This window comes from Chiroxiphia lanceolata, chromosome 2 (genome assembly GCF_009829145.1).
Source record: "Chiroxiphia lanceolata isolate bChiLan1 chromosome 2, bChiLan1.pri, whole genome shotgun sequence".
NCBI lineage: Eukaryota > Metazoa > Chordata > Aves > Passeriformes > Pipridae > Chiroxiphia > Chiroxiphia lanceolata.
Genome location: NC_045638.1, coordinates 9,680,384 through 9,706,772, shown reverse-complemented (window position 1 = coordinate 9,706,772; position 26,389 = coordinate 9,680,384). Strand labels below are relative to the sequence as shown.

Below are 26,389 nucleotides of genomic sequence, written 5' to 3'. Positions count from 1 at the left end.
AGAAGTTCAGATAAAAAAACATCCATCTTTCCCTGCTAACAGTGACCATTTAAAACAAACCATATTGTGATGGATTCATTTAATAAACATACCATACACTTCTCAAAAATAAATAAAGAACAACATCAGAAAAACCAATACTATCAACAACATGAAGCATTTAGTAATTTTCTTTTTCCTTGAAAGACATAAATGACATTTCTAGGCACAGTTTTAGGCATTATAGAGGACACAGAGGCAACAGGTTAGTGTGCACTGCGCTGTACAAAAATACAGTCTGAATAAATTACATTGCTAGCCATAAGATTAGACTTCACTTGCCAGTCAGTTCATTGCATGTTTAATAATATACAGTTACATGCTAATCCATATATATCATTTATATTTCAAACACATAGGTCTCTCTATATTTGTTTTTAAAATTTACAAAAGCTAAATGAAGTTGTGCAAGAAATCCAGAAGAGGTGCCAGGTATTTGTCAGCACTGGACGGTATACTTTAAGCTTAAAAAATACAAATAACTAGCCCTGCTTGCAAGTTTGCTATATATATATTTATTCATATATATTTGGAAGAAAAAAAATGGATTTGCTGTGGGAGAGAATCATTTTGCCAGTGAGATAAAGTCCAACAACTGAAATAATGGTGACATGACACAAGCACAACATACAAAATTATTAATTTGTCATACGTACACTCAAGACACAGATATGCATCATTTTTGTGGCTTAAAAAAAAAAAATCAGCATAAAGTTGTATTTGCTTTTAGTTCAGTGCTGAGAAACAGAATGCTTGCCGAAATTTGCAATGGTAAAGGGGAAATAAAGACACTGCAGTAGCACCTAAGCTAAAGGTAGGTACCTATGTCATAGAATCATAGATCATAGAATCAGCTGGGTTGGAAGGGACCTCTGAGATCATCAAGTCCAACCCTTGATCCAACACCGCTGCGGTTACCAGACCGTGGCACTAAGTGCCACATCCAGTCTCTTTTTAAAAATCTCCAGGGATGGAGAATCCACTACTTCCCTGGGCAGCCCATTCCAATGTCTGATCACCCCCTCTGTAACAAAATTCTTTCTAATATCTAACCTAAACCTCCCCTGGCACAACTTGAGACCATGCCCTCTGGTCTTGTTGATAGTTGCCTGGGAAAAGAGACCAACCCCCACCTGGCTCCAACCTCCTTTCAGGGAGTTGTAGAGAGTGATGAGGTCTCCCCTGAGCCTCCTCTTCTCCAGGCTGAACAGCCCTAGCTCCCTCAGCCTCTCCTCACAGGACTTGTGCTTGAGTCCCTTCACCAGCCTAGCTGCCCTCCTCTGGACCTGCTCCAGGACCTCAACGTCCTTCCTGAACTGAGGGGACCAGAACCGGACACAGTACTCCAGGTGTGGCCTCACCAGCGCTGAGTACAGGGGAAAAAAAAAAAGAAATAAAAATTTTTCCTTTGATGAAGCTGATTCCTCAGATGGGCTAGACCCTTCTGAGGACAGCAGCAGTGAAGCAGGAGGAACTCCCCCATAATGAGCAAGGGTTTGGGAAGCCACGTGGATGTTGCCTTTAAAGACCTTTAAAGCCTGTCCACTTACTAGATGCCCAGACACAAAGGGCCTGAGGAGTCAGAGAGGTGTATCCTGATAGATTGCATCATCTTCAAGAGGAAAAGCACATGTTGAAACTGAAAATCAAATTTCTGACTCAAATAAGAATAAAGAACTTTGTCTTTAGGCATTCATGTTTGTAAATTGTTTTGCCTGAACACCTTTCACATTAACAGCCGGTGACTTGCAGAGCACATGCCGTTCATTTGCATTTGCCTTAGGCCTGACAGTTGCTTTCACTCAAACTCTACATACAGAAAAATAATTTGATAAATTAGTGGGTAAGATATCGGTTCAGCATTGTACCTTCCTGTCAGCACAGACCAAGTGCCACTCATTGTCAGCACCAAAACACCATCCTCTTAAGAAAGGTACAGACGTCTTCTCTCAGTGGGCTTCTCTACGCTAACCTAATTCCCATGCCAAACTACAATGTTCTCCATGCTGCTAAATAAAAGCAGAACTACGCAGCTGTTCAGAAAGATACAGAGTTAACTATATACTGAATATCTGCCTTAAGTCAGTCTCAGGAAAAAAAGCAGAGTTACAAACGCTCTCTGGTGCCTGTGAAACAACTGGACATAATTTTTCCTCCCATCCTTTTTGTTCTCCAGGCATTGCCACACAATCCCTTCCATGTCAAGCTATCATTTTGCTCCATCTAATCTAATTAATCACCACTGGTCCTGCAAAGACTGCTGATATGGAATATGCTGCCCTGGTAGTAAAAGACCGAACTCCAGAGAGCCCCAGAGTTTTATAAACCTTCTTCATACGTCAGCAATACTCACACAACAACCTCCTAAAGGCAGCCCTGTGGTCCCACAGTCACTGCAGAACCTCAGCGCCCTGTAAATGGTGGCACAGCACGAACACTATTGATGCGATCTTAACATCCAGGAATCCAGGAGCTTTTTCCATGGAACCAGCAAAACCATTTGTGCAGAGGTGGATGTGCAGCCCCAGCATATCTGCTTGTGCAGAGGTCCACATAGAATATATTTTAATTTTCTCCATTAAAAAAAATAGTTATTTCTGAAGATTACAATTGTATAAAAATATGCTCATAATTAATTGAAAATATCCAAATAAGCAAATTGTAAACAAAAATAAAAGTGATGCAGATTAAATATATGTGAAAGTTCTCCCAACTTTATCTTCCGTTTCATTTCATGAGTACAGTCTCTGGATGTTTTAAGTGGGAAACATACTAAGCAAGGAATAATCGGATGTACATAATCATCAGACAGTCCATTATAAATTCAGCTTTTAAAAACAAGAGATTACCTCCTGTAGTGCTAATGTTTTCATATGGACATGATGGATTCTCGGCTGTATTCTTGATGATCAGAGACATTCAGAACCTAACTAGACTTTTAAAAAATGGCAGTTTTTTAATTTGCAACAGGCTTAGAAAAGAATTTTTAGTAAGTATTAAATTACATACGGAATAGCAAGTAGTTTTTTTGTCCAGTTCTACCTTAACTTGATGTGAACTTTTAAGCATTTCCCATAACACAGAGTCTGTACAAGGGCATATACAGAAGACAAATCATTTTATGTTTATTTTGTAACACCAACCAAAATTGGGGGTACCAATCCAAGACTTTCAAGAATGTGTACAACGTTAGTATTTTAACCACTGCATCACAGCTCATATTATAATTTTAAGACAAATTGTCTCTCTCCCTCTGCATAAATATCTGCATTATATATATTCATTTATACTAACAAATACCTTTCAAAAATATAACTGAACTTGTTCCATATGCATTCTTTTCATGACAATGTTTGGAAGTTAAATGGTTGCTTAGGACAACTGCAATTCATTCATACCTTTCAGATGCCTGAGGGACAGACCAGGTCTTTTCCTACTCCCCCTTACCTCCACCCCTCCAGCAAAATACTCAAGAGCTGAGACAACTTCCAACTACACAGTCAGAAGTCTGGTTTGGACTTCTTTCAACAATCTGCTACAGCTGGCACGGTGATGTCGAATTCATGAAATCCTGTGCGGGTTGGTGGCTTGTTTGGGTTTTCCTTTTTTTTTATTATTCTCCCAGAAGACTGTTGAATGCAGATATTAGACAAGTCATTAACCAGTTACATTCACTTCCCTCAACGCAGTCACTTGCAAACTAATTTCTTAAGAGTGTTTTTGAGCAAGTAACAAGGGGCCAACACAGCCTATTGTACAAGATGCCACTGCCTGCTTATCAGACCTCTGAATCCTCTATGATACAGGGAAACTTCTAAATGGAGCCTATACCAGCTGCTCCCCTGAAGGCAATGGCAGATGCTGGCATTGCATTCTCATTCCAACTCGTTTTCTCACAATGATCGCTGCGTCACGTAGATCCTTTTGCTTGTTGTCAGGAAAAATGAAGCTTACGTATCAGCAGCTCGCAGCATCTGCCTGTGTAAGATCAGTAATCCTAGTGTTTGCAGTTCTTTTAAATGGTTGTAAAAGCTGGTTACAGTGTTCACACCCAAAAGGCAAAGGCTATTTTATCAACAGAGCAGACTGTTTGGTGCTCCACGAGTGTTCTAAAAAAACTGTGAGCTAGAAAAGATGGGGTAATCCTTTTTGTTTTTTTTTTTACTTTTCTTCTCATTAAATGATTCTAGTAATAGTCTTCATAGTTCTTAGGGTTCAGGCAATAAAGAATGGCACCCCCAAATGAAAATATAGTTGCACCCCATGCCAGGCCATAGCCCCAGTTGAACTCATGGTATATTTTCAAGCTGACCGTTTCGATGAACTTGATCGGGTAAAGGACTAAGCTGCAGACCTGGAGAACAACTGAAAGAGAAAAAATAATACAAATGTCAAAAGAAGCCTTAATTTGTTTCCCTAAAACAAGGAAAACATCACATATCTGAAATTTACATATAAAATGCTCCTGGGGAGTTTTTAGCTTGGAAGTACTGCTCTTTTTGAATTACCTTCCTTTCACTCACAGGCAACACAGCAGCTCTTCCATATTCCCTCGTTGATGAACAAATGTTACTGCTATGGTATAATGACAATCCTTCAAATGTCCACAAAATAAACAGCAAAAGGAATATTTTCTGTATTCCTTTCTGTCTCTCTGTTTTAGTTTGTAGTCATTATTCTTTCCATAATAGCAAAACTTGTTCTATTGCCATTATAAATAAGTCAAAACGAGACACAAGAATAAACGAATATTAAGAAATATAGCTGAGAATCAAATAATTTACTTAGCCTAGAAATAATTCACTGTAGTAGGTAATACATATTTATACTCAGTAGACATTCACTAAATTACATATTTCATATGTATTACTGTATAGTATAATCAGAACTAAGGACGTTGCCACACAGAATACCAAGGAATCTATAAAGTTTGATCAGTCACTAAACTTCAAACTGGCAAAACACTGCCTTATCTTACAGATTTAGGGGGTGGGTCAGAAATGTTTTGTGATGAAAAAAAGCTAATAAAATAGATAAAATCCAAGGCAATAAAAACCCTTCAAAATCATTACTTCCAACAGCACTGTCTCAGAGGCCAGATTTGCTGCAGCCCGATCCACACGTTTTCAGGGGAATTCAGCAAAGCTGTTAATTATCGTGCTACATTAAAAAAAAAGCCATATACAGTAACTTGAAAATACAAAGATGAAGAACCTCGATTTTCACAAGATTATCTCATTTTCATGGGCATCCATTCTCTTTTAAATTCAGACTCACTGTTAACAGTGAGTTGGGACAACAGTTTACAAGGTGAGCAGGTGAAAGTCACACTTGTTCTGAAGACAAGAACAAGCTGTATGATGTAGTGATTCTCCAGGCCTTTTGTTCTGCCACCCACAAAAGATCAAACATCACAGAAATCATCCCTTTTACCCTTCAAATACATGATATGTCCCATTGCAGTGCTCCCTTCCATCATTTAACAGTAGCAATTTTAAAGACTTCAGCACAGAACCATCCCTGCAAAACACCCCAGGCCCTGTCTACAGCCAGGCCGGGAATGCACACACAGCTAAACATGTGCTTAAAGTATTTGCAGGCCTGACACATGCTCTGATGACAAAGTTCAGTGGTATGCAATATAATGCCATAGTGACTACTTTCTTTAACATCTCCTGGATCATTTTTTACAGTTTATGAGGTGTTGTAAGAGGAACAGATGCAATTTGAGAAGTGTTACAAAGCCAGCACCAATATAAAATGCTAGCAGATAAAAGGGAGGAAGACTACTTTGGACCACAGAAGCTATTCTGAAATTACACTGAGAAATTACATGAAAATAAAAAAGCAGTAATTATATTCTCCCACTGCTTGAACACCTTGCACACTCAAAATCTCTCATTTGCCTTCTCACTCCCACATGCATCTTCAGTGTTGTCAAACTGGCCCCTTTCATTAGCCCTGGAGACTGAAGCTCACCTGTCCTGTGGACAGGACTCGTATGGGGAGATGATTTCCCATGTTCATTAGACCCTCCATAACACTTTATAAAACACTCATTGGAAATTCCAGCTCTCCCCGCCTCAGCCTACAGACTAATCTTTGGACTCTTACTCGAGACTGACAACCTGAATAATGTTTGCTTAGTGGATTTCCTGATGCGGATACCAAAATCCACAGGATTTTTTTTTAATTCTACAGTTATTGAAGTGTTACTTTATGTTATTCCATTTTAATATAATTTTTTTTGTCTGTCAGCTAACAAAATACGGCGCAACACTGGAGAAACTTTGGCAGGATACACCAGAGAAAGCACCTACTCGTATGAAAAGATTATGCATTCCAATTCTGTATAATGACAGCATCACTATACCCAAAAGCACCTCAACATATGCTCAGCTTTCAACACATCTTTAAGACCATTCAAAGTCAAAAAGGATTTCCAAAGATGTATGGAAACAAACAACTTTTTTTAGTGACTTCCTGGAACTGGGATGCAGCATCTCTGCTGAGTCAATACAGAAACTGCTCCGTCTGTGACTGTGTCAAGTGCAAACCAAGGCAACTCTCCACCTTCCCCAGTGTAACATATGAAGTATGCTTAACTTCAATCTACAGATTGGACTTGTCAAAACACAACAAAAAAGTGATTCTCTTGGAAGACGAACATGCTGCTAAAGCAGCAACACTCACAAAAGGGGTTTTTGACATTTTTAGAGTTCCTGCTTTTGCTACTACTGGTCCAGCTACACCATTGCAAAACTCAAAGGAAGTACTGGCAGCAATTGGCTGGTGGGAACAGCCACACTACAGAGCACTGTCATCACTTTGCACTAATTTTGCCTTCTGTCATTGTTTTTCCCTGTAGAGCAGGAAGGGAACTGTGTAAGCGAGAAACAACAGGCAGTGAAGTTAGGAGAAATGACCAGTATGACCCAAAAAGATGTTGAAACCAACGCCTGCAACTACTGACCTGCTTCTAACGAATTTAAAGGAACCCCATGCTATGTTGACCTGCTTTAGGGAAGCGTGTACCAACTCTCTTCAGAGGCACTAGCCTTTTTCCGTAGAAACAACGGGCTGCAAAGGAAATCTTAAAAAATCTGCTACTCAAATGCTATTCGAGAAAGGCTAATCATCTCAAACTGGACTGCTCACTTCGAATGTAGACCCATTTTTATGACTAGCACTGTGATGCTTGCAATATGGGAACAGGAATATTAGTTTTATTCCATTTACATGAAATATAAGCAATTATATGTTCTCACTGCACTAAACATGCAGAAGTCATAACAAATGCTTTAAAACTAGGAAAATATAATTTCAGTCATCTTTTTTTTTCCTTGTTCAAATGTTTGACTACAACACTTTTGATATAAATCCCCCACACACACACACTCTTATGGTGCGGCTTTCTAATTGATCTGTAATTATGAAAGTGCTGGTTCTGGCTAGTAAGTTCTGTACTTCTGTTCTCTACACCATTCCTCCCATTCCTCCTGATAATTTCACATGAGTAAAGCATTTCTTTAATAACTAATAGGTGTTGCACTTTCAAAGATTACCAGAAAATGTAGCTGCAACAGTGATAGAAAAAAAATCTGTCTTCTTTAGTATCAGGCAACCTGGCAATAATGAAAATGGACACAAATCTGTTTCAGAGATTCTGGATGGACATCAGCCAAAAAAAAAAAAGAAAAAATCATAAGGAGGATAGTATTGGCCAAGGAGAACATGCTTGGAAAGGCTGTGGAATCTTCATGCTTGAATTTTTTCAAAACTGGTCCAGACAATTCTGTCGCTGTTAGTGACTGTTCTGCCTCAACAAGGAGATTGGACTACATGACCTACAGAGTATTTTTCATAATAGTGTTCTTTGATAATATGACTCTTTTTGCTGCCCTGTAGCAACTTGCACTATATCCTACTTAAGTCAGTCCTACTCTTTCAGACCATTTGATCAACTTCTCAAAATCAAATTCTGTCTTCAAATGTATCTGCAACTTTTTCTAGTTTCACTGTAAAATTTGAAAAAAATAAACTTTTATTCTATCTTCCACATTATTATGACAATAGGTAATACCACAGAACTCAGGATTCAATCCAGCTGGACTGTGCTGTGACTCTCTGTCAGAATTAAAAAGTATATCCTCTAAATATTCTCCAAATATTATCTGCCACCATTTTTTATTACTCTGTCACCTGTAATACTTTCCCTTAGCCACTGTTTCCCTAGCTTGCATATAAAACCATCTTGTGAAATGTGTTAAGAGCTTACTAACCTCAACAGGTTATTCTCCCAAACATTGCTATATTTGTTAAGCGCCAGAAGGCAAACTTTTTTTTTTTCTGTTATGAACTTGCAACAGGTAGACTTTCTCTTTCTGACCCAAAATTAAGACTTGGTTAGCGCTTAGTTATCTGGTCATGAAACTCCTATACTGACATGTGAGATGGTGCTTTGAGGATGCAGTTTTCAGAGTCAGTCTGGTTCATGAGCACTAAGATATCCCAGTAAGTACATAAGCTAGTGACTTCTCCTAGACCAAAGAGCTGTCTGAGCCAAGGTGGCTCCAGAACATCCTGTAACTGCCTCTCTGTGCACGCCACATTTTTCCATTACCTGAGGTATTCCTGTTCCTCTCACCATTAAAATACATACTGCCAGTTCTGTGAAAATATATTCACAACTGTTCATTACTTGCTGGCTTATTCCTCAGTGTCTAGGTTGAATTTTTTTTTTGTCCATTTGCTTTCTCATCTCTTCCAGTTCTAGTCAGTTAATCTTCTCCCTCACCTACAGAGTTGCTAACTGAAATCTGAAACTGAGGGGAAAAAAAAAAAAATCAAACCTTGAAGGAAAAAAATATCCCGGAGCCAACTGTTTGGACTCTAAAGCACACTTTTCCATTTTGTCCTTTCTTCCACTCAGAGACATTTTCTACCTGACACCCACACAGATCATTCAGTGTCTCTGGGCAATTCACACTATGTCATTTTTCCAGAGGCAGCTGGTAGACTCCTAACCAGAGTCATATAGAATATTTGGGCTAAACGACCAATACATTTTCCTCTTAGATGCAACTAAGCACTAAACCCCCCCTACCACCAACCTTTTGTAGTAAAGACTAGAACTAATTTTATGCAGAGGAGAACAGATTAAACTTTAAGACAAACAGTAGAATTTGGGGAAATCTTTTTTTAGGGAAAGTTGTTTCTTTTTCTTAGTACAAACTTAACTACATACTAAATGAGCAAGTTGGAAGATAGGCAGCGTATGGCTGAACAATTACCAAGTTACTACACAATGTTATGAGAAATAAAGTCAAAAGCCAAATATGAAACCACTACAGAAATTGAATAATCCCATTTCCTTCAAGGTTAACTGCCCAGCATGCTTTAAAATCTCAGAATTAACACTAAATTTTAAAACAATGGTACCAGTACTTTACTCATTCAACCAAACCAATGTGACACATAGAACAGAACCAGACCATTTCCATCGAGGGAATCTAATCCAAGGTTGCTTTCATTTCCGAAAAGGAAATGTAATCTACAAATACCTCTTCAGCACATAAAAGTGCATCTTGAAGGATTCAGCGGCTCCACCAAGGTAAGGTTAACACCAGGGGGCAGCAGGAGCCTTCCCCGGAGCTCTGCTTCATCCCAAACACCCTGCAGAGTTCTGTGCTCTTCTCCTTTCATATCCTTGTAAGTGGCTTTTTTTAATACATCCCCAAGACTAGGTTCTGTCATCCTCTTCATTATGGGCTATCAGAAGGGGCTTAAGCTGCTGGCTCCAATGCAGATATGAATGACAGGATGAAGGCAGACCATGCTTGGTGAATCTCGGGAGAATCTGAGACATCCTTGCTGATGAAGCCCCAGAACACCAAAATGTATAAAAGGAGATGATCTGATATTGTAATTATACCTCACTGGACCAGTCTTACAGAAAATTCAGATTCACAGGTCTCCCTTAAGATTTTGCGATAGTTTATATAAACTGTTCCATTTTCATGTTTTTTAAACCAAGCAGGGACTACACTGTGACAGCTTGTTAAATTAATCACTAAGTAAGCAAGATGACACTATGAAATTAATTCCTTATGGTACAGGGGCATATATAAACACCTTGCAAGATAATCCTATTTAGAGCTTCCAGGGTTCATCTTTGGGCATTAATTTGCCTATTTTAAAATTGTAAAAGGAAAAACATTAAGATAAAAGTGGTTTTGCATGAAGAATAAAAACGGGGACACCAAACAGAACAAAGTCACAGATTAAAAAGGGTATTTTGAGATTTATCCTCTGTAGTTTCCCCCGCTGCATGAAATTCACAACACAATAAATACAATGCAAATAAATAATTGTTTATGAACTAATAATAGTGCAACTGCAAAAGTGATTTATGCTCTGGAGAACCTATATCCTGCAAAATCTCACCGGAGTTAACACAGAAGTAAACCAAACATCTCTGAATCAGTATGCAGAACAAGGCATGTTTTCTTCACAAAAGAGAAGCTGCTCTCATGAAACCATTTTGGTGGTGCCAGTGCTCACCTGCAGCAAAGAGCATGACTGCAACTGGTCTGTAGAACCGCCTCCGAGAGCCCACGCAGATCGAGATCAACCCAACCAGGAAAGCTATGAGAATAATGGCAGCACCACCCAACAGCAAAGCCAGAGTAGCTATCTGCCAGTCTAGGGGGAAAAAAAAAAAAGAGAAAGGAAAAAAAAAATTAATTTCAGCAAAACAAGCCCACAGACCTGACAGAAACAGCAAAATATTAGGAACACAGAGGCTGCATCAAGGCTCAGGTAAATAAACAGCTGTGCCTTGAATTTCTTTTCCCCTCATTAGTGAATCACCTTTATAAAACAGATGTAACTCAGAAGCAAAGTGCCACAACCTCCCACACTCACTCAAGGCTTAGTTGGCCTCACTGGGATTTTGTCTTGAGTAAAACTGAATAATTTGGTCCCCTGGTTTTTATCCAATTTAGAATGAGAAAGCAAGGCTGGATAAGGATTAGCTAGTGTGTGTTAGCTGACCTTCAGTCTGTTATAACTTTGTCACAAAACAGAGTGAAAGTCAAACCTCTGCTCGAGCTGATTAGGATGACATAGCAAGAGAAATGCACGGAGCCTCACCATACACACCTGTCATTTGGAAAGCACCAAGGCCACTTAATATGAATAATAAAAGTGAGGTAAAGGAACGAGATGCTCAAAGGAATTTTTTAAAAAAATATTCAACACTAAAAAAGAGCTGGAAGTCAAGCCTTTATAAAGGCAGTAACAATCATTAGCTGCAGACCCAGTCAAATCTCAAGCCCATTTTAAAATGTCAGTTATCCTCAAGTGTCACTTCTTCCCCCAAAAGCAACTTCTGCATTTGGCCCAGTGCATTTTTTGGTTATTCTCATACATAATGGATGTGGTTATAAACAACATTCTTGCAGTCTTAAATCACATAAACCAAAATCCATTTGTAAACTGATGACCATGATGGGTCTATACAACATCCAAGATATAACTTAAGAGCTTCTGTGGGATTTTAGAAAGGCACAGGCTTTGTGCTGTCTCTTTTTTGCAGAAGACTATCTAAGACCTTGCCTCTATCCAATAACAGGCATCAAGGAAAAGAATCAGATCATTACTTACTACTTATCACTACTATTTACCAGTTCAAGGAAGATGACATAAAATCAGCTTGTGGGAGAAGGACCTGTGGATCCTATGCATCTCATTACTTTGAAAATACTAGCACTCATGTGATACTCAGGATAAAATGTCCAAACGCATTATATAGTTCAAAGAAAATAAGATTAATTATTTCCAAAATAAATTTAGAGATCTTAAGGTTACTAAAATAACAACAACAACAAAAATGCACATTCTCTTTTGGAAAAGAGTAAAAAGCACTGTTTTAAAAAGCAATGCATCCAGTTTCAAGATCAGTCTAATCTGCTGAAGATACTGACAGTGAAGTTGTGGAGTTTGGGAATGGAATGCTGGCAGTTATCACCAAAAAACCTTCATATATTATATGAAAAAGGATGAAAGAGATTGAAAGAAGAAAGTAAATAGAAGAGCTAGAAAGAAAGTGACTTTAAATGTGTGTTTGTGCAAGTACACACATTTATTTTCATTCTTTTCAGAAATCCAGGCATGTTGTTTACTAATACTTTAATAATTAAGTACTCAACCTTCCAAGCTATTTTACTCCTTCTTTTCTTACTGGACTAAAACCCAAGGCTGGGAACAATCTCTCATTCTCCTACTGTCAGCATGCAATCTCTAATGTCAGTTTGTTATGTGTCCCACTGCTATACTATTATTACTGGGATGAAAATATGATTTTAGTACTGGATAGAAATGTTATGGAGAGTTGTTTTTAATGCTGACATGATCGTTCAGAAACACCAAATGGTTAGTGTACTGATGATTTAGAAAGGATTCTTCCAATATCAGAGTGCATTACAGATATAAAATACAGAAATAAATAAACAGAATTGACCACTTTGGAACAATATGAAAGAAATCCTTGCACTAGAAAATTACACAGATACGAAGACTAGACACATAAATCCATATTGCACCAAAGTTAAAAGCCATACAAAATTGTTGAAATAAATCAAAGTGCCAGATGGGAGAACTCAGAAACTAAGATTTTTGACAGCCACTACAAATAATAAAATACTAAATGTTATCTTTGCATTGATCAGATGCCAAAGTGTAATGCAAAGGGAAGGTGTGCAACACTGGAGTAGCAGCTAAATGGAAAAAGCGTTGAGTATCCTATTACTTTCTAAAACCACATTGGTCAGATCACCAAACAACTGAAAATAACCTAGGCAAAGATAATATAAGCATGGGGCTAAAATATAGTTTGACTTCCAGGACAGATAGACATATATGGATTTTATAAAGGTTAAAAAATAAACAAAGTACCTTACTATAGTACTGATGTGGGAGGTAGAAGGACAAATGAGTGTTGGAAGACACCTACACTGCTAACTAAAAAAGAAATTACTTGGATAAACAAAATTAATTTCTTGAGTAAGGCAACCTACTCAGTGATGCTGACAGTAGCACAAACCCGAGGCTTTTACTGTTTCACACTACCAGCCGAGGATCAGGTAGTGAATGCTGTGCTCTGTTGTGCCTGAACTTGCCCATTTATTTTAGCTCCAGCCTCCCTTCAGAGGAGCATACAACACTACCAGCCTTTGCCTTGAGCTGCAGGTGAGTGGGACTTTGGTTGAAGAACATTGTGAAGGTCAGACACTAGTACACAAAGAATACAGGACTAAACTTTCCTATACTGCCTACCATGGTAACTACATGTTTAAAATTCTTTGTCACCTTGGAAATATCTTAACTTCCAACTCTGAAAGCCGTTTGATCTGGTGACAAAATAAAGCCTATGTTGGATCAAGGAAGTAAACTCTTCTGCCTGGGTCTTCTACTTGACAGCAATTAATTTTTTTTGACGAAAAATCCAGGCCCTTGGACTTTACACAAAATAAAAGAAACATCCAAAGAAAATTGAATCACTACCTCTGAAGGCAGAACACCCTGTAAGTCAGATAGCTACAACAATATAACCACATACAGCAAACACAGTTTTCTACAATAAAAATCATTACCGTTCCTCAGACTACCCAAGAGAGATTTATAACACACAGCATTAAAATGGGATCAGCAGACTGCTCTGTTACATAGTGTTACTGGTACACAGAACATAAACATCATAAGCCTACTTTAAGAATATCCAAAATATGCTTCTACCACTTCTAGGCATGCACCTAGAAGTCTTGCAAATAAGTCACTATACTCAGTTCAGGAGCCTCAGCAGTTCAGTGAGACTGCATGTTCTCACAGATAGAAACATGCATAAACATGAGCAAAATAGCACCTGAGAGATGATAATTATTAGTTTTCTGTATTCAAAACATAACATGGTTACGCTTTAAGAGTGTACATCAGTATTTTTCACTGTAAATTGCTGATTTTCTACATTACACATCTACCTCAGAAAAATATTAGGAACTAGTAACATTTCAGTCACACAAATGTTAATAAACTTTTAAAAAATCTCATAGTCATGCCTCAAATAAGTTGCTTTATTGGTTCAGACTGAAAAGTCTACAGAATGCATAACTTCAGATTTTTTCAGGGTTCTATCTTTTTAGCAATATTTTAAGAATTACACTGATAATACCACCTATCCCATCTGAACAACTAGAATTAAAACATTTTTGACAGTTGTTAAGTAACTCCAGAGATTTCTTAAGAAAAGCCTCACTTTATATATACTATTTTTAGGTCTGCAAATCCCTAAGAAGCATCACAACCACAAGAAATATATACTGCAGTTCTGACAGTGATGACACTGTTTGCACATTTGTAATTATAACAATCTGCCTATTAGTTTAGGGATGTGGGTTTCAATATTTGGAAATATATATATATAAATATGAACCTAGGTACTTAACACATATTTCCAAAACATGTATGGCGTTCATTAAAATTACCATCTTCAGTTAAAAACAAAAAACTCCAAAAACTGAAACAATATCATCATGGTTTTGGGGGCTAATTGCTCATACATCAGTCAGGGCCTTTTTGTAAGGACAGCTTGATCTCCTTGCTCTTTGGAAACTCAGCCTGTTTCTCAGTGATACAGAAGCCCAGTGTCAACTGCACACTGAAATATGTGACTCTCCTCCCTTCTTTCCCTCAAAAGAAATTACCTAAGGCTTTAAGCTGTACAGTAATTTTTAATTAAGAGTAGCTCTATTTGCTCCATTTCTTGGACCAAATAATACGTCAGTACTAGGATAAAATCAGAAAAAAGCCATAAAAGGAGAAGAAAACTCATCAAAGCTCTGAAATTTTTATTTTAATAACTAGGTCATTCTTTAACATGAGAAAGAGCAATGCAAAAAGCAAGCATTGTCACAGATGTTCTGTTTGCAGCAATGTACCCCAAAATTAAATGTTTTATCTGCATGGTATCTACACTAAAAGAAGTGGTGGGCATAGAAATATACTGTGGAATATGTGAAACATTTGTGTATAGGCCTCTTTCAGACAGTGCATGCGAGCTGAATTAACTTCTTACAAAACAATCAAATATTCCTTTCTTTCATACAGTGGCTCTCCACCAAGTCTCCTTCTCATAGAGGTTGAAGTAAGAAAATACATGCAGCTGTTACATGATGAAGGCAATGACTGACCTTCTTCTAGCATCAAGCAAAACCATGGTAGGGAACAAAATGCAACATTCACAGAAGTTTTTCTGATTCATTGCAAAGCTTCTACTTTTCACGCACCTGCCCTCAGCCAATAAATACACTTAGAAATTGTAATATAGCATTTAATATAAAGAATAATGAATTTGAAAGAATGTGTCAAGCAGAGAAAGCTGAGGCACCCACACATAAGAAATTAAATATAACCCACTCAATATCATAACAATCAACTTAGATAAAGAAGATGGCTAGAGATATTCCTAATTGCTTCATATTCAAACTTAGCCATCAAATAGCCAACAGAAGCTTAAAAAGTGCAGTGATTACATAAAACCATAAAGGTAGAATCCAGTTTCTAAAAGTGCACTGCACAACCAGTAAGATTTTCTCTTTCTTCAGCACAATCAGATGCACAAACCTCAGTGGAAGGGGAAGCTCCAGTGAATTTGGTGGAAATGCTGAGGTAAAATAAGAACTTTCAGTGGCCATAAGTTCTCACATCAAATTACTCCACAGAGAAGTCAGTCCTTTGGAGCCTCACCTGAGCCACAATTATGGTTTTTAAGGATAGTCTCAGATGAATTCAGCTGTGGATGAAAGGGATATTGGCTAAAGCTGGGAAGCCCAGTGTCCGTAAGTTACTTGGTCTGTATTCCTCTGCTCTTGTGTAGCCAGCACTGCAAGCAGAGTCTTTTGAGACTCTGTAGCATACACTTCTGCACACTGCAGAGAGAAGCACTTTCTGACAAGATTCATACAAATCCTCCATAAGTTGCTCTAGCTACAGCTTACTACAGTGGAGCCTTGTACAAAAATCACAAGTCTTTTCTGCTTGTTGTTGATTAGTGTACTATGCTTACTACTGCTGGCTGCTGCACGGGCATACTCTCCCTTTTACCTTGTCCTTTTATTTTATAGATTAAGGTTTTTTCTAAAGAATGAAAATTACTTGTGCACGTGGATACTCAGACACTCAAAAGCATTACCAGAGCTATGAAATAGCCAGCTGTGGCTGAATGCATCATTTCCTTAAGAGAGAACTCAAACACTTCACACCAAGGCTTTCTTCTAAAAGCCATAAATTTGAATACATAAAATAGCTATGTGAGGTCACAAATATGTTAAAAATAAGCTTTTTGAAGACATGTCATTTTCTGCTGTTTCAACAGGAAATTTACTTATGCTATTCCCTAAGAAATCAGTCTTCATCCACACATAACACATGGGACAAAGTCCTCAATAACCCAAGTCTCACACAACACCCGTGGGCTTAACAGGAAGACTTTCCCATAGCTCTAAATCACCAGGACATTGACAACACTTGAAGAGAAATTTAAGCATTTTATTCTAGGTGCCAAAATCCCTAAGTGCCTTCTGAGGATAATTCAGACGCTCCACATAAGGCATCACTCATTTTCCATTTACTGTACAAGATGCTTGTAGGTTGATTTAGTGTTCCTGATGCCAAGTGGAGAGTCACTTAGAATCAGTCAAAGAAAAAGAGAACAAGCACAGAGATATCCAAAAAACACCCAACTGGGGCAGACCCAGATATGCCTGTGTCTTACAGAGATGCAGAATGCTAATGGATAATGATGGCAGCCAACCAATGAAAGAGGAAAGGCAAACACCTCCTGCCATATATGAGGGGCTAGAGAGCTTCTCAGAAGCTGCAAGGTCTTTGCTTCCCAGCTCCAGCTCAGACTCGAACCTCTGCTCCCATTTCCCAGAGGGATTTTTTAACTGCTACGGTAGATTGTAACTACTCTCTTCTTCTGTCTGCTAGACCTAAGCCTGAAAAAGACAAGCATGAGATTTATGAGGTCCATGAGCAAACAGATGTGAGGGAATCCAAATCTGAGTCTTGCTTCTGAGTGCCTCTTACTTAACTGGTCCCTTCCCACATTCTGTTGCTATTCATGCACCTTTCCACTGAGGTACAATACTGACTATTACTGTAAGGCAGCCCAGACCCAGGGCTCTCTCATCTTTGAGGAAAAAAGTACTTAGCAGCCATCCACAGAGCTGCATCACTCTTGCTTGGGCTCCTCCTATGGATTTCCTCTTCTCCACAAGAAGATAACTGTGATGAGAGGGGAAGAGGCTGACTCTTTTCCAGGCAAGATAACAGGCTACTAGCAGGATGCTCCGGGCAGTAGGTACTCTGCCAACTACCCTCCTCAGCCTGGGAAGGGCATGCTTGATAGTTTGGGGGAATAATTAGGCAGCCACTATGCAGATTCCGCTCAGTCACTTTGCAATGGAAAGCAGAGTCCCCCGTGCCATTCACCCAAAGATGGCACTGAGAGTGCAGGGGACAGTCTGCTTCCCAGAGAAGTGAGCAGCACACAAAGCAGAAATGGTTCATTTCTCAGGATAGTCCCTAAAGCAGCTTTGCATAAAATACAGACTGCATTAACCTGTCTGATGTCCCCATCTCAGCTGCCATGTTCATCAGACGCGTGGCTCTGAGGCTGCAAGACTCAAAACTTCCTGTGTGCTTCAGCACCGCCCCAAGTTTTATCTCCCCTCTCTACAGGAGATTGGACTGTATAACAAAAGCAATAAAGATATGGTAAGCAACTTTACTGCTGTGTAAAAGTAACAGATTTTGCAAGACAACAAAATGGTCTAGTGCCAGGGGGGTTACAGATGTATGAGCAGTTTGAAACATAGCAGGTGGTTGCTCATCTGCCCACGGACACACATCTCTCTTGAAGAGTAAAGCTTGCATTCCTTATTTATACAAAATATATACAGTTTGCAGAGGGGTAGGGTGTGTTGTACATCTGCTCTGAGCTGTGGCCTGCCTTTTTTTCCAAAATCATGGAGTAAAATCCTTAAAACGCAGCACAACTTCAACTAAAGAATTAAGTGGTGCCATTATATAGAGCTTTATTTTATCATTTAAAAGGCAATATGCATTGTATATCACTTTTGCCAACAAAGGTCTTCAAGACAAGTACAGCATTACAGAAAATCATGTAAGCTATAATTCATTCACAGAATAGTACAGCATGTACTTAGGCATTTCCTCCACTGGATATATGGCATTCTTCTGAGATTAGCTTGCTACTATGCCATTTTAATTATTGGCTATTCATTCATTCAATAAAAATAACAAAAAAAAAAAAAACCAAACCAAACAACTGCACACACCCACAACTCCAAGGACTTCACATAAACCTGGAAATCTTAGAATTATGTCATTAGGAAAGGAGTGTGGGAGATGTGTTATACAAGCTTCTCATGAAAAGCCCAGCTTTTCTGACCTCTTCTGTATATGCTACTACTTTTTAGCAATCTGAAGTAGCGTGCTTTGCAACTGAACAGGAATGTAATTATTTTCCACAGTTACCAGTGTTCTTCAAGCAAACTGGCAATCCTCTGCAATTTTCAAAACTCATTCCATTGTTCCTTAAGAAAAACAATTAGCATTTAAAAGAGTTTCAGGAGTACTTCCCATCAAAATGATGGCCTTCATATTACAGAACTGGAATAAGTGAAACACAAAGAAATACAGCTGGATGGACTTTAACCCTCCTCCTGCTTGTTACCTTGAATCTTATGTGGTCAGCTTGGGCCACAAATTAGTAAGAGAGGCAAGATCACTCTATGCAATTCTAAATAGAAAAATCTCATCAAATATTAAAACTACTTGTATTATTCCTAACAGAAGGAACATCTTATTTAATAAATCTTGACACAGTGGGATCACTATTGATTTTAAAACTGCAATGAACAACAGCAGTAACAATAACCCATTATAGCTACAAGTAGGTTTTTTTTTTTTTAAGAGTATTATCACTGATAAGGTGTTTGTTGCTCTTGACCTGATCAGATAAACTCATACAAACTTCATGTATTACACATAGATGTGTTCTAACCACATCTCAGGTGGTTGGAGAAGGGTGGATGAAGTGGAAGCCTCCATCATACTAAAAGGTCCGGACTGCTGAAGAGGAGTGACAGATCTGCTGCACCCACAGAGTATGGCCTTGGGAAGTCTAAGGCTAAAAAAACTGGTCCATTTGTAAAAGAGAGAGCAGACCTTAAAATATTCTATCAAGGGCTACTGTGAGGGGTAGTTAACCAATTTAAGGCATTCTGCACAAGTTGAAGAAGCCAAGTAGAAATCAGGTATAAACAGAGTATCGGCCATCATAGAATCACAGAATAATTTAGGTTGGGGAGGACCTCTGGAAGTCATCTAGTCAAGCTCCCCACGAAAAGCAGGGCCAATCTCCAAGTTACACTCAACTTCAAAGTTAGGTCAGCTTAATCAGAGTCTTAGAACCTAAGTTTGAAGTAGTATGGCTTTTGATTTTACATCCACCTTCAGATACAGCGTTGGAGATGATTATTAGAGTAATACACAAAATTACAGACTACAGTTTTCAAAACCAGAGGGAATGTTTTATTCATTCCTCTTTACATTGTATGAGCAACTTTTTTCAGGTTAGTAAAATTACATTAGTTCTTCTTAGGTTATTTTACAGCAAACTACCAGCCTTGCTGAGCCTTTTACAAATACATGTCAACATCAAATCTGAGCAATGATCCAGATCTTCTAATGAGGAAGCTGCTTTTGAGCTAGCAATTTCCTCCTATAATTCCAAACAAGGAGATACCATCCAAGACTATTCAGGCATGTCAATTCAGATATCTGGATTTAATGTATAATTAAGGTTAAGCCCCTTGAAGTGCTACTGAATGAACAGCCTCTGATGCTATTTTTATTTTAAGAACAAATTAGAACAAAATTACAAGCATAAAACTAGACTCAAGTTGTTTACTGCACTGTGCTGTAAGCTAAGCTTACCTTCATGGTTTGTTCATCACAAAGTTTAAACACATTCAGAGACCCTGTTGCTTGAGAGTGTTTTGTCTTTCAAACGCTCATGGACAGTTCTAAAAGAGCACAATATTCTTAAAGAAAACTGAATGCTGCATAAGGAAATACACAGGTTGTAAAGTAACAAAGCCATTTACCCCCACATTCACCAGAATGAATACAGTTAATCAGTACAAAACCATTCAAACGTATTTTTATATATGCTGTTTTCACAATAAACTGAAATGCTGCAAAGGAGCCACTGTTTTCTATGAATAGCATATAAATGTACTGAAGTCAAAATACACAATCTTTACCTGCAGATCAGATTCTATGGAGCCATTTATTTCTTCCACATCATATATGTGTATTTTTGATTTAAAGAGCTATAATGGTTGTAGTCTATTGCACAAATTCAAATTTACTGTTATTAATTCTGCAGGAAGAAGAGGAGTACCTGTACAGGTAGAGACACACCAAGCAGTTGTAAATGGGATGCATTCAATTTTAATGCCGTGAAAGACAAATATTCCTAACATAACTCTTGATAAATCTGTAAATGAGCCATCATGAATTAGATATAATGCATTTCAAATAAGATCTAAAAAAAAAATAAAATTGTTTAAAGACACACGAGTTTAAAATAGAGCTGACCTAAAGACAACTTGTGCATTAGCCAAGTTAAGCTTTGATCACAGAAAATAGTTTTATGCCCAGACAGCTGGTGAAACTTTACAGCTGCATTTCTGGATCTCAAGATTTTATCACAAAGCTTTCCACATAGGCAACTTTGCTAGTTTTTCAGCTCCTGAAGCTGCTGATAGAGGGAATTTTAGAATTTCATCTAGGGAAGAGGAAGACAAGAATATGCAAGAATACCTTTCTAGCTCCTGCACTTAAAAAAAAAAAATTGCTTGCAAGTTATAAAAAAAGCCATTGGAACAGTGAAAGAATGAATGTGAGAATACATGCTCCAAACACTAGCAATGCTCACGGAAAAATGAGGGATTATTTCTGGCTATAACAGCCAATGCAACTGTGCTCTGTACATTTCCTTCTGCTCTCCACTACCAAGTTGCCCTTTTGACAGCAGTCAGGGGTCCTACATCTAATTACAACAAAAGGTTTTAATTAAACCTCAAATATGCTTTAACAGCTTCTAGCAGGAGCTTGCCCTTGATGATGCCACTTGAGGTGCTCTCCTTCAAGGGATGATGAAGTAAATCTCTTAAAACCATGGGTGAAGATGCCTTTTTTCCTGTGTGTATTACTGCTTTTCACAGCTAGCTAGCTGCAAAGCTGCCTGCACCGGTATCAAACTAAAAGAGCTTTTCCCTGTGGGAACTCTCCACTATCTCCAAAATACACTGCTTGCTAGATTCTCAATGTAAGAGGAAAGTGCACCTAAAATATGAAGGCAAGCACACAAAATGGTCTCAAATGTGAGCCCAATCCAACTTGGTGAACTTAGTGGGAGTCTTCCTATTGACTTTAATGGCATTGCAACACACCAGCAGAAGGCAAAGGGAGAACGGTGCAGTTTCTCATATTTCAGGTCTGCTCAGAATGCAGCATTGTGTGCCAAACATGAGGAAAGTGAAGGGCTTGTTCCAGGCACCTCAAGTAAAACAATCATTCACTTCTTCACCAGTAGCTTGTGAAACCTGCCTCCACTAGACTGGAAAGTATCTGAGAAAAATGGGTAAAGCTCATTCAAGGAGCTTGAATAAAACTGGACAGGCAAGAATCTGTGCACACGACAGCAGAAAGCACCAGGAAAGGACAGATTTTCAACACGTAGCATCCAACAAAACTATGTTTCATTCCTATCCGTCCTCACCCACTCATCTTCCACTTTCCCACAAACAGACAGGTGAACCAATAGAGGAACACGAGAGATTACTGACTGTCCTTTTATGCTGTTCCATGAGCTGTCCTGCTTTTCTTAACGTCCCACTTTTGTGTGTATGTGTGTCTACACACGCATGCGTGACAGGGAGATGGATCGAGGGGGGAGCCCAATAAAAGTGTGTGCGGAGTCGGCGGGGAGGGGGGGGGGGGGGAGGGATTTGAAGCAGGTTCTCATTCAAGCCATTTGAAAAGTCTTTCTGCAATCAAGGGGATACTATTTCAGGAGACAGGGAGAAGGGGCAAAGGATTCACGTTGCTAAGGAGACACGTAGAAGCTGACATTCCTACATAAATTTCCATTTATACCAGGGGAGAAAAAGAAAGCACTCCAAACTTTTTGTAGATGCCCTGGTAACTGATTGAAACCGACATTTCTTTACAATACATTTTGGTGTTATGTGATTTAAAACAAAATCCCAAACAACATTCAAACCCCTCAAATATTACTGCACACGACAGAAAAAAAAAAAATAAGCCCAGCAGTAAAGGAACTTGTGCAATTCCTACTCAAGCAGAAATCAGTTATTTCCCAGGACCTATACACAGACGTCAGAAGAGAGAGGAAAATAGAACACATCTAGAATATAGTCAGTCCCTTGTCTTCCTTCCCAAGATAAACATCTTGTCCCTGCACGATTTACCCAACCAGAGAGCACAGCCATCCAAATGGATGATTTAGCGAGGCAAGTGTGTGTGTGTGTGGAGGACAGGGATGGGGATGAAAACGACGCGGGGAGGGAGGCTGGCTGCATTTGTCAGTGTTTCTACTGGGGCTCCAGAAGTAGCTATCAGGAATAAAGTAAATAAAACCGCCCATGAAAACCAAAACAATTACCATACTACAAAAGAATTTACTGAAAAATATTCAACAGGCAGCTTGGTTTTATCATTCACAACCTGTTTTTGAAGTACTCCAAGCAATAGTGAAATGACATGAAAAAAAATAACAAGCTATGATCAAAGAACTAGAACGGTGAAGAGCGAATGAGCGTCAAGAAATCACAACGGGGAGTGTGGCATGAACGCAAAGGAGCATGAAAGACGATGGGAAGATCACTACCTGCTAGAGAAAGACACACACAAGCAAACCCGAGTTGATGGAGAGAGTCAGAGCCCAGGCGTCTCCACTCTGGACAAACAACCAGTTTTGGTTTAGGAAGCCCCAACTTTCCAAGACCAGTGACTTCAGGGGATGGGGGCGGAGGGGAATTACAAGATACTCGATCCCAAACAGCTTCTCACTGTATAGGAAAGCCGCCACACGGAAAAATAAACAAAACTAGTCCAAACTCGGGATCTTTTGTGACAACATCGAGTCAGATACGGAACCATTCATCCCTTTCGCTCACAGAAGCCAGCCCCGCATCTCTCCTGCCCTCTGGGCCATCTCGCGTGCAGAGGGACGAGCCGAGCGCGGCGCTCCCCCTCCAGCACACGCCGCTCGCAGGGACCGCCGCCGCCTCCGCCCCAGCCCGCGGCCGGCGAGATGCGGGCTCGGAGTCGCGCAGCCCGGGGAGGGCAAGCGCCGGGACCAGGCAGGCAGGGAGAAGGAGGAGGAGGATGGGGACGGACGAAAAGGCTCGGGAAGGGAAGGGAAGGGGAGGGGTGCGGAGGGCGGGAGGACAAAGGTGCCGGTGACTTTTCCCGGCGCGGGGAGCAAGGGCGGCAGCGGGCGAGGCGGAGAACCAGCAGGGGCAGCGGGGGTGGCGGGGCAGGTCCTCGGGCACTGCTCCCGTCCGGGGAGGGAGGTGGCTGCCCCTGGGAAGGGGCTGCGATACAGTCCAGAAGGAGGCAAGGGTGAAGGAGAGGCATCTTAGGAGATGCTGGTGGGGCAGCCAGGGCAGCGGGAGGGGGATTAATTCTCAGTGGCCGGGGAGCGGGAGGCGGCCGAGAAGGGGGGAAAGGCAGCAAGGACCGAAGGAGGGCCGGGCAGGGGCCGCAGAGAGAGGACAGCACGCGGCCGGGGCGCCGAAGGCGGAGGGGAGCGGAGCGGGGCCGGGGGTACCCGGGGGGGTCCAGGGCAGCCGTATCTCACCGCTGTGCAGCGTCGACTCGCAGAGCCAGCTGTCCAAGTTGCCGGGCTTGCGGCAGGACTCCCAGAGGGACAGGTAGTACTGGTGGTCCGCGGTCACCCAGGCGGGGCTCAGCACCGCTCCCAGGTCCAGGCACAGCGCCAGAAAGATGCACACCAGCCCCACTAGCTTCAGCGGGGTTAGCACCGAGACGCGCACCTCCTCCATGCCGCTGCCGGCCGAAGCCATGGGGGCCCGGGGGAAACGAGGAGGAGGAGGAGGAGGTGGACGCGCTGCCGCCGGCCCCGAGGGGAACAGGAGCGAGAGCCCAGCTCCGCGCAGAAGAGGCGGGCGGAGGGAGAGGCAGCGAGACCAGCGCTGACTAACGGCGGGGAGAGGCTCTCGCAGGCGGCGGGCAGGGCAGCGCCGCTCCCTCCCTCCCTGCGCTCCCGCCCCCCCTGCGCTCCCGCCCCGGTGTATCAGGTGCAGCAGCTCCCCCCAGTCCCTCCAGCGCCGCCCGCCCCGGCCCGGCCCGACGCGCTCCTCCCCCTGCCCGCCCCTGCCGGGGCGGCCCGGCCCGGGCTCCGCCGGGGAAGGGGCGGGAGCGGCCGCGCCGGGAGCGGGGCGGGGGCGCTGCGGGCTCCGCTCCGCCCCGCCGGGGCCAACTTTGGGCAACTTTCCCCCGCCACAGGGAAGCGCTCGGCTCGGTTTGCCCGGAGTCCAGCCGCCCCCGAGCGGCCTCCCCCGTCCCCGCTGGGACCTCGGGGTGTCCCGGGCTCGGCAGCCCCGGCCCCGCCGCCCCCTCTTGCCGCCGCGGCGAGAGACTATGGGAAAGGAAAGGCTGCCTCGGATGCGGGATTAGCGGTGCCTGACCTTGATTCTTCTTCTGAAGTGACCTTTAAATCACAAGTTATTAGCGGAGGCTTTAAAAAAAAAAATTCAGCGTTTCATTATTCGTGTGCGAACTTACCTGCAATTCCCGCTTCCCTCTCCCCTCAGCAGCGTTGCTGATCCCAAATTAAATCTTTGAGCCAAGGATAAGTACTTCACCCACTTTCCATTTAGTCTCTGTTTATTTTGCTTAATTAGCACTGAAGTGCTGAGAATGTCAAGGGCAAATGTTTAGGTTAGTTATTAAACAAGGTACTAGTATAATTCACTGTCTAAAGCAGCTCTTCCTCATAAGATAGAAACACACATAGGCACCAAGGTAGAGTATGATGTCCATTAAGGATTATTAAAAAAGGAAGAGGAGGGAGGTTCAACCCGCAGATTTTAAAGAGAATGCTGCTACTTACATTTGAGGACGAACTATGAAGTGGGAAGAGAAAAATCAAACCAGAATAGCCATCATCTAGTGAAGAAACAGGAAAAATATTTTCCATAAGTGCTAATTACTGTTTCCCTATTAATATTATTTAGGTTGTGGGTTTGAATTTATTTTTTTCCCCTCAAAAAATCTGTTTTCTTTCTAAGCTCCTGATCTTTCTTTCTTCTAGTTATAGGAATGTTCACGTCAATTTCAAAAGGTATGGGATTAAATCCTAATGGTTTGCACAACTTTGTTCCAAGTTTCATTCCGCCTCGATCACAGTTCAAGGCTGAAACACAAAGAAAGAGTATTATTTACATGGCAAACTTCTCGGAGCACAAACAGCTTTGCTCTTACAGCTGCTCATAGGAGTTAGTGTACAAGGTCTAGTCCTGGTTTCCCAGCGGTGTTATGTTAGAGAACACTTGCACATATTGCAACAATTTCTCCTTTTCTCTTTAGGTGCCTCCTCTGTTAAAAGCACAAGAACCAAAGCTCAGTACCCTGATACTATAGTAGGTGTCTGGGAGTACATGAACAGAATGTGTGATGTTAGCAAAAGCTGGGCTTTTGGTCATAGGTATCTGTGAATCAACTAACACCCGTCTGTCACTAATCCTGAATAAGAAATGCATTTCCTTGACCTGTTCCTACTAGAACTTGGAAGGAAAATAGAAATTTGGGGTTGAGGTTTTGTGGAGTTTGTTGGGGTTTGTTTTGTTGTGGTTTTTTTTTTTATTGTTGTTTTTTTAATGTCTGATATTACTTCAGTAGGTCTATACCAGACATTAATACATTAGCCAATTTGTTTGTTTGAGTCGTGTTTCTATTGCCTCCCAGTAATTAATGTTAATTACTGGAAGAACATTGCAAGTACGATTTAAAGAAAAATGAGACAGGATTTTAAAAAATTGATAAAGAGCATAGGTGTGCCATGCTCAAGACACCTATTTCAAAACTGCATGAAGTGCAGCATCACAGTTCTGTTCTAGTATTTCATAAAAATGTAAACAGTTTA

At 40.7% G+C, this 26,389-nt stretch overlaps 1 protein-coding gene across 1 annotated transcript; it reads right to left on the bottom strand.

The window, feature by feature from the left end:
* Nucleotides 1-62: 62 nt before the first annotated feature.
* On the bottom strand, nt 63-24,621 carry TMEM47 (transmembrane protein 47). The gene is made up of 3 exons (XM_032679912.1): nt 24,083-24,621; nt 10,603-10,743; nt 63-4,404 (listed from the first exon to the last, which is right to left on the bottom strand). Exons 1-3 carry the CDS (start codon nt 24,306-24,308, stop codon nt 4,226-4,228), a joined length of 546 nt encoding a protein of 181 aa, XP_032535803.1. The 5' UTR covers nt 24,309-24,621; the 3' UTR covers nt 63-4,225.
* Between the last annotated feature and the right edge of the window lie 1,768 nt (nt 24,622-26,389).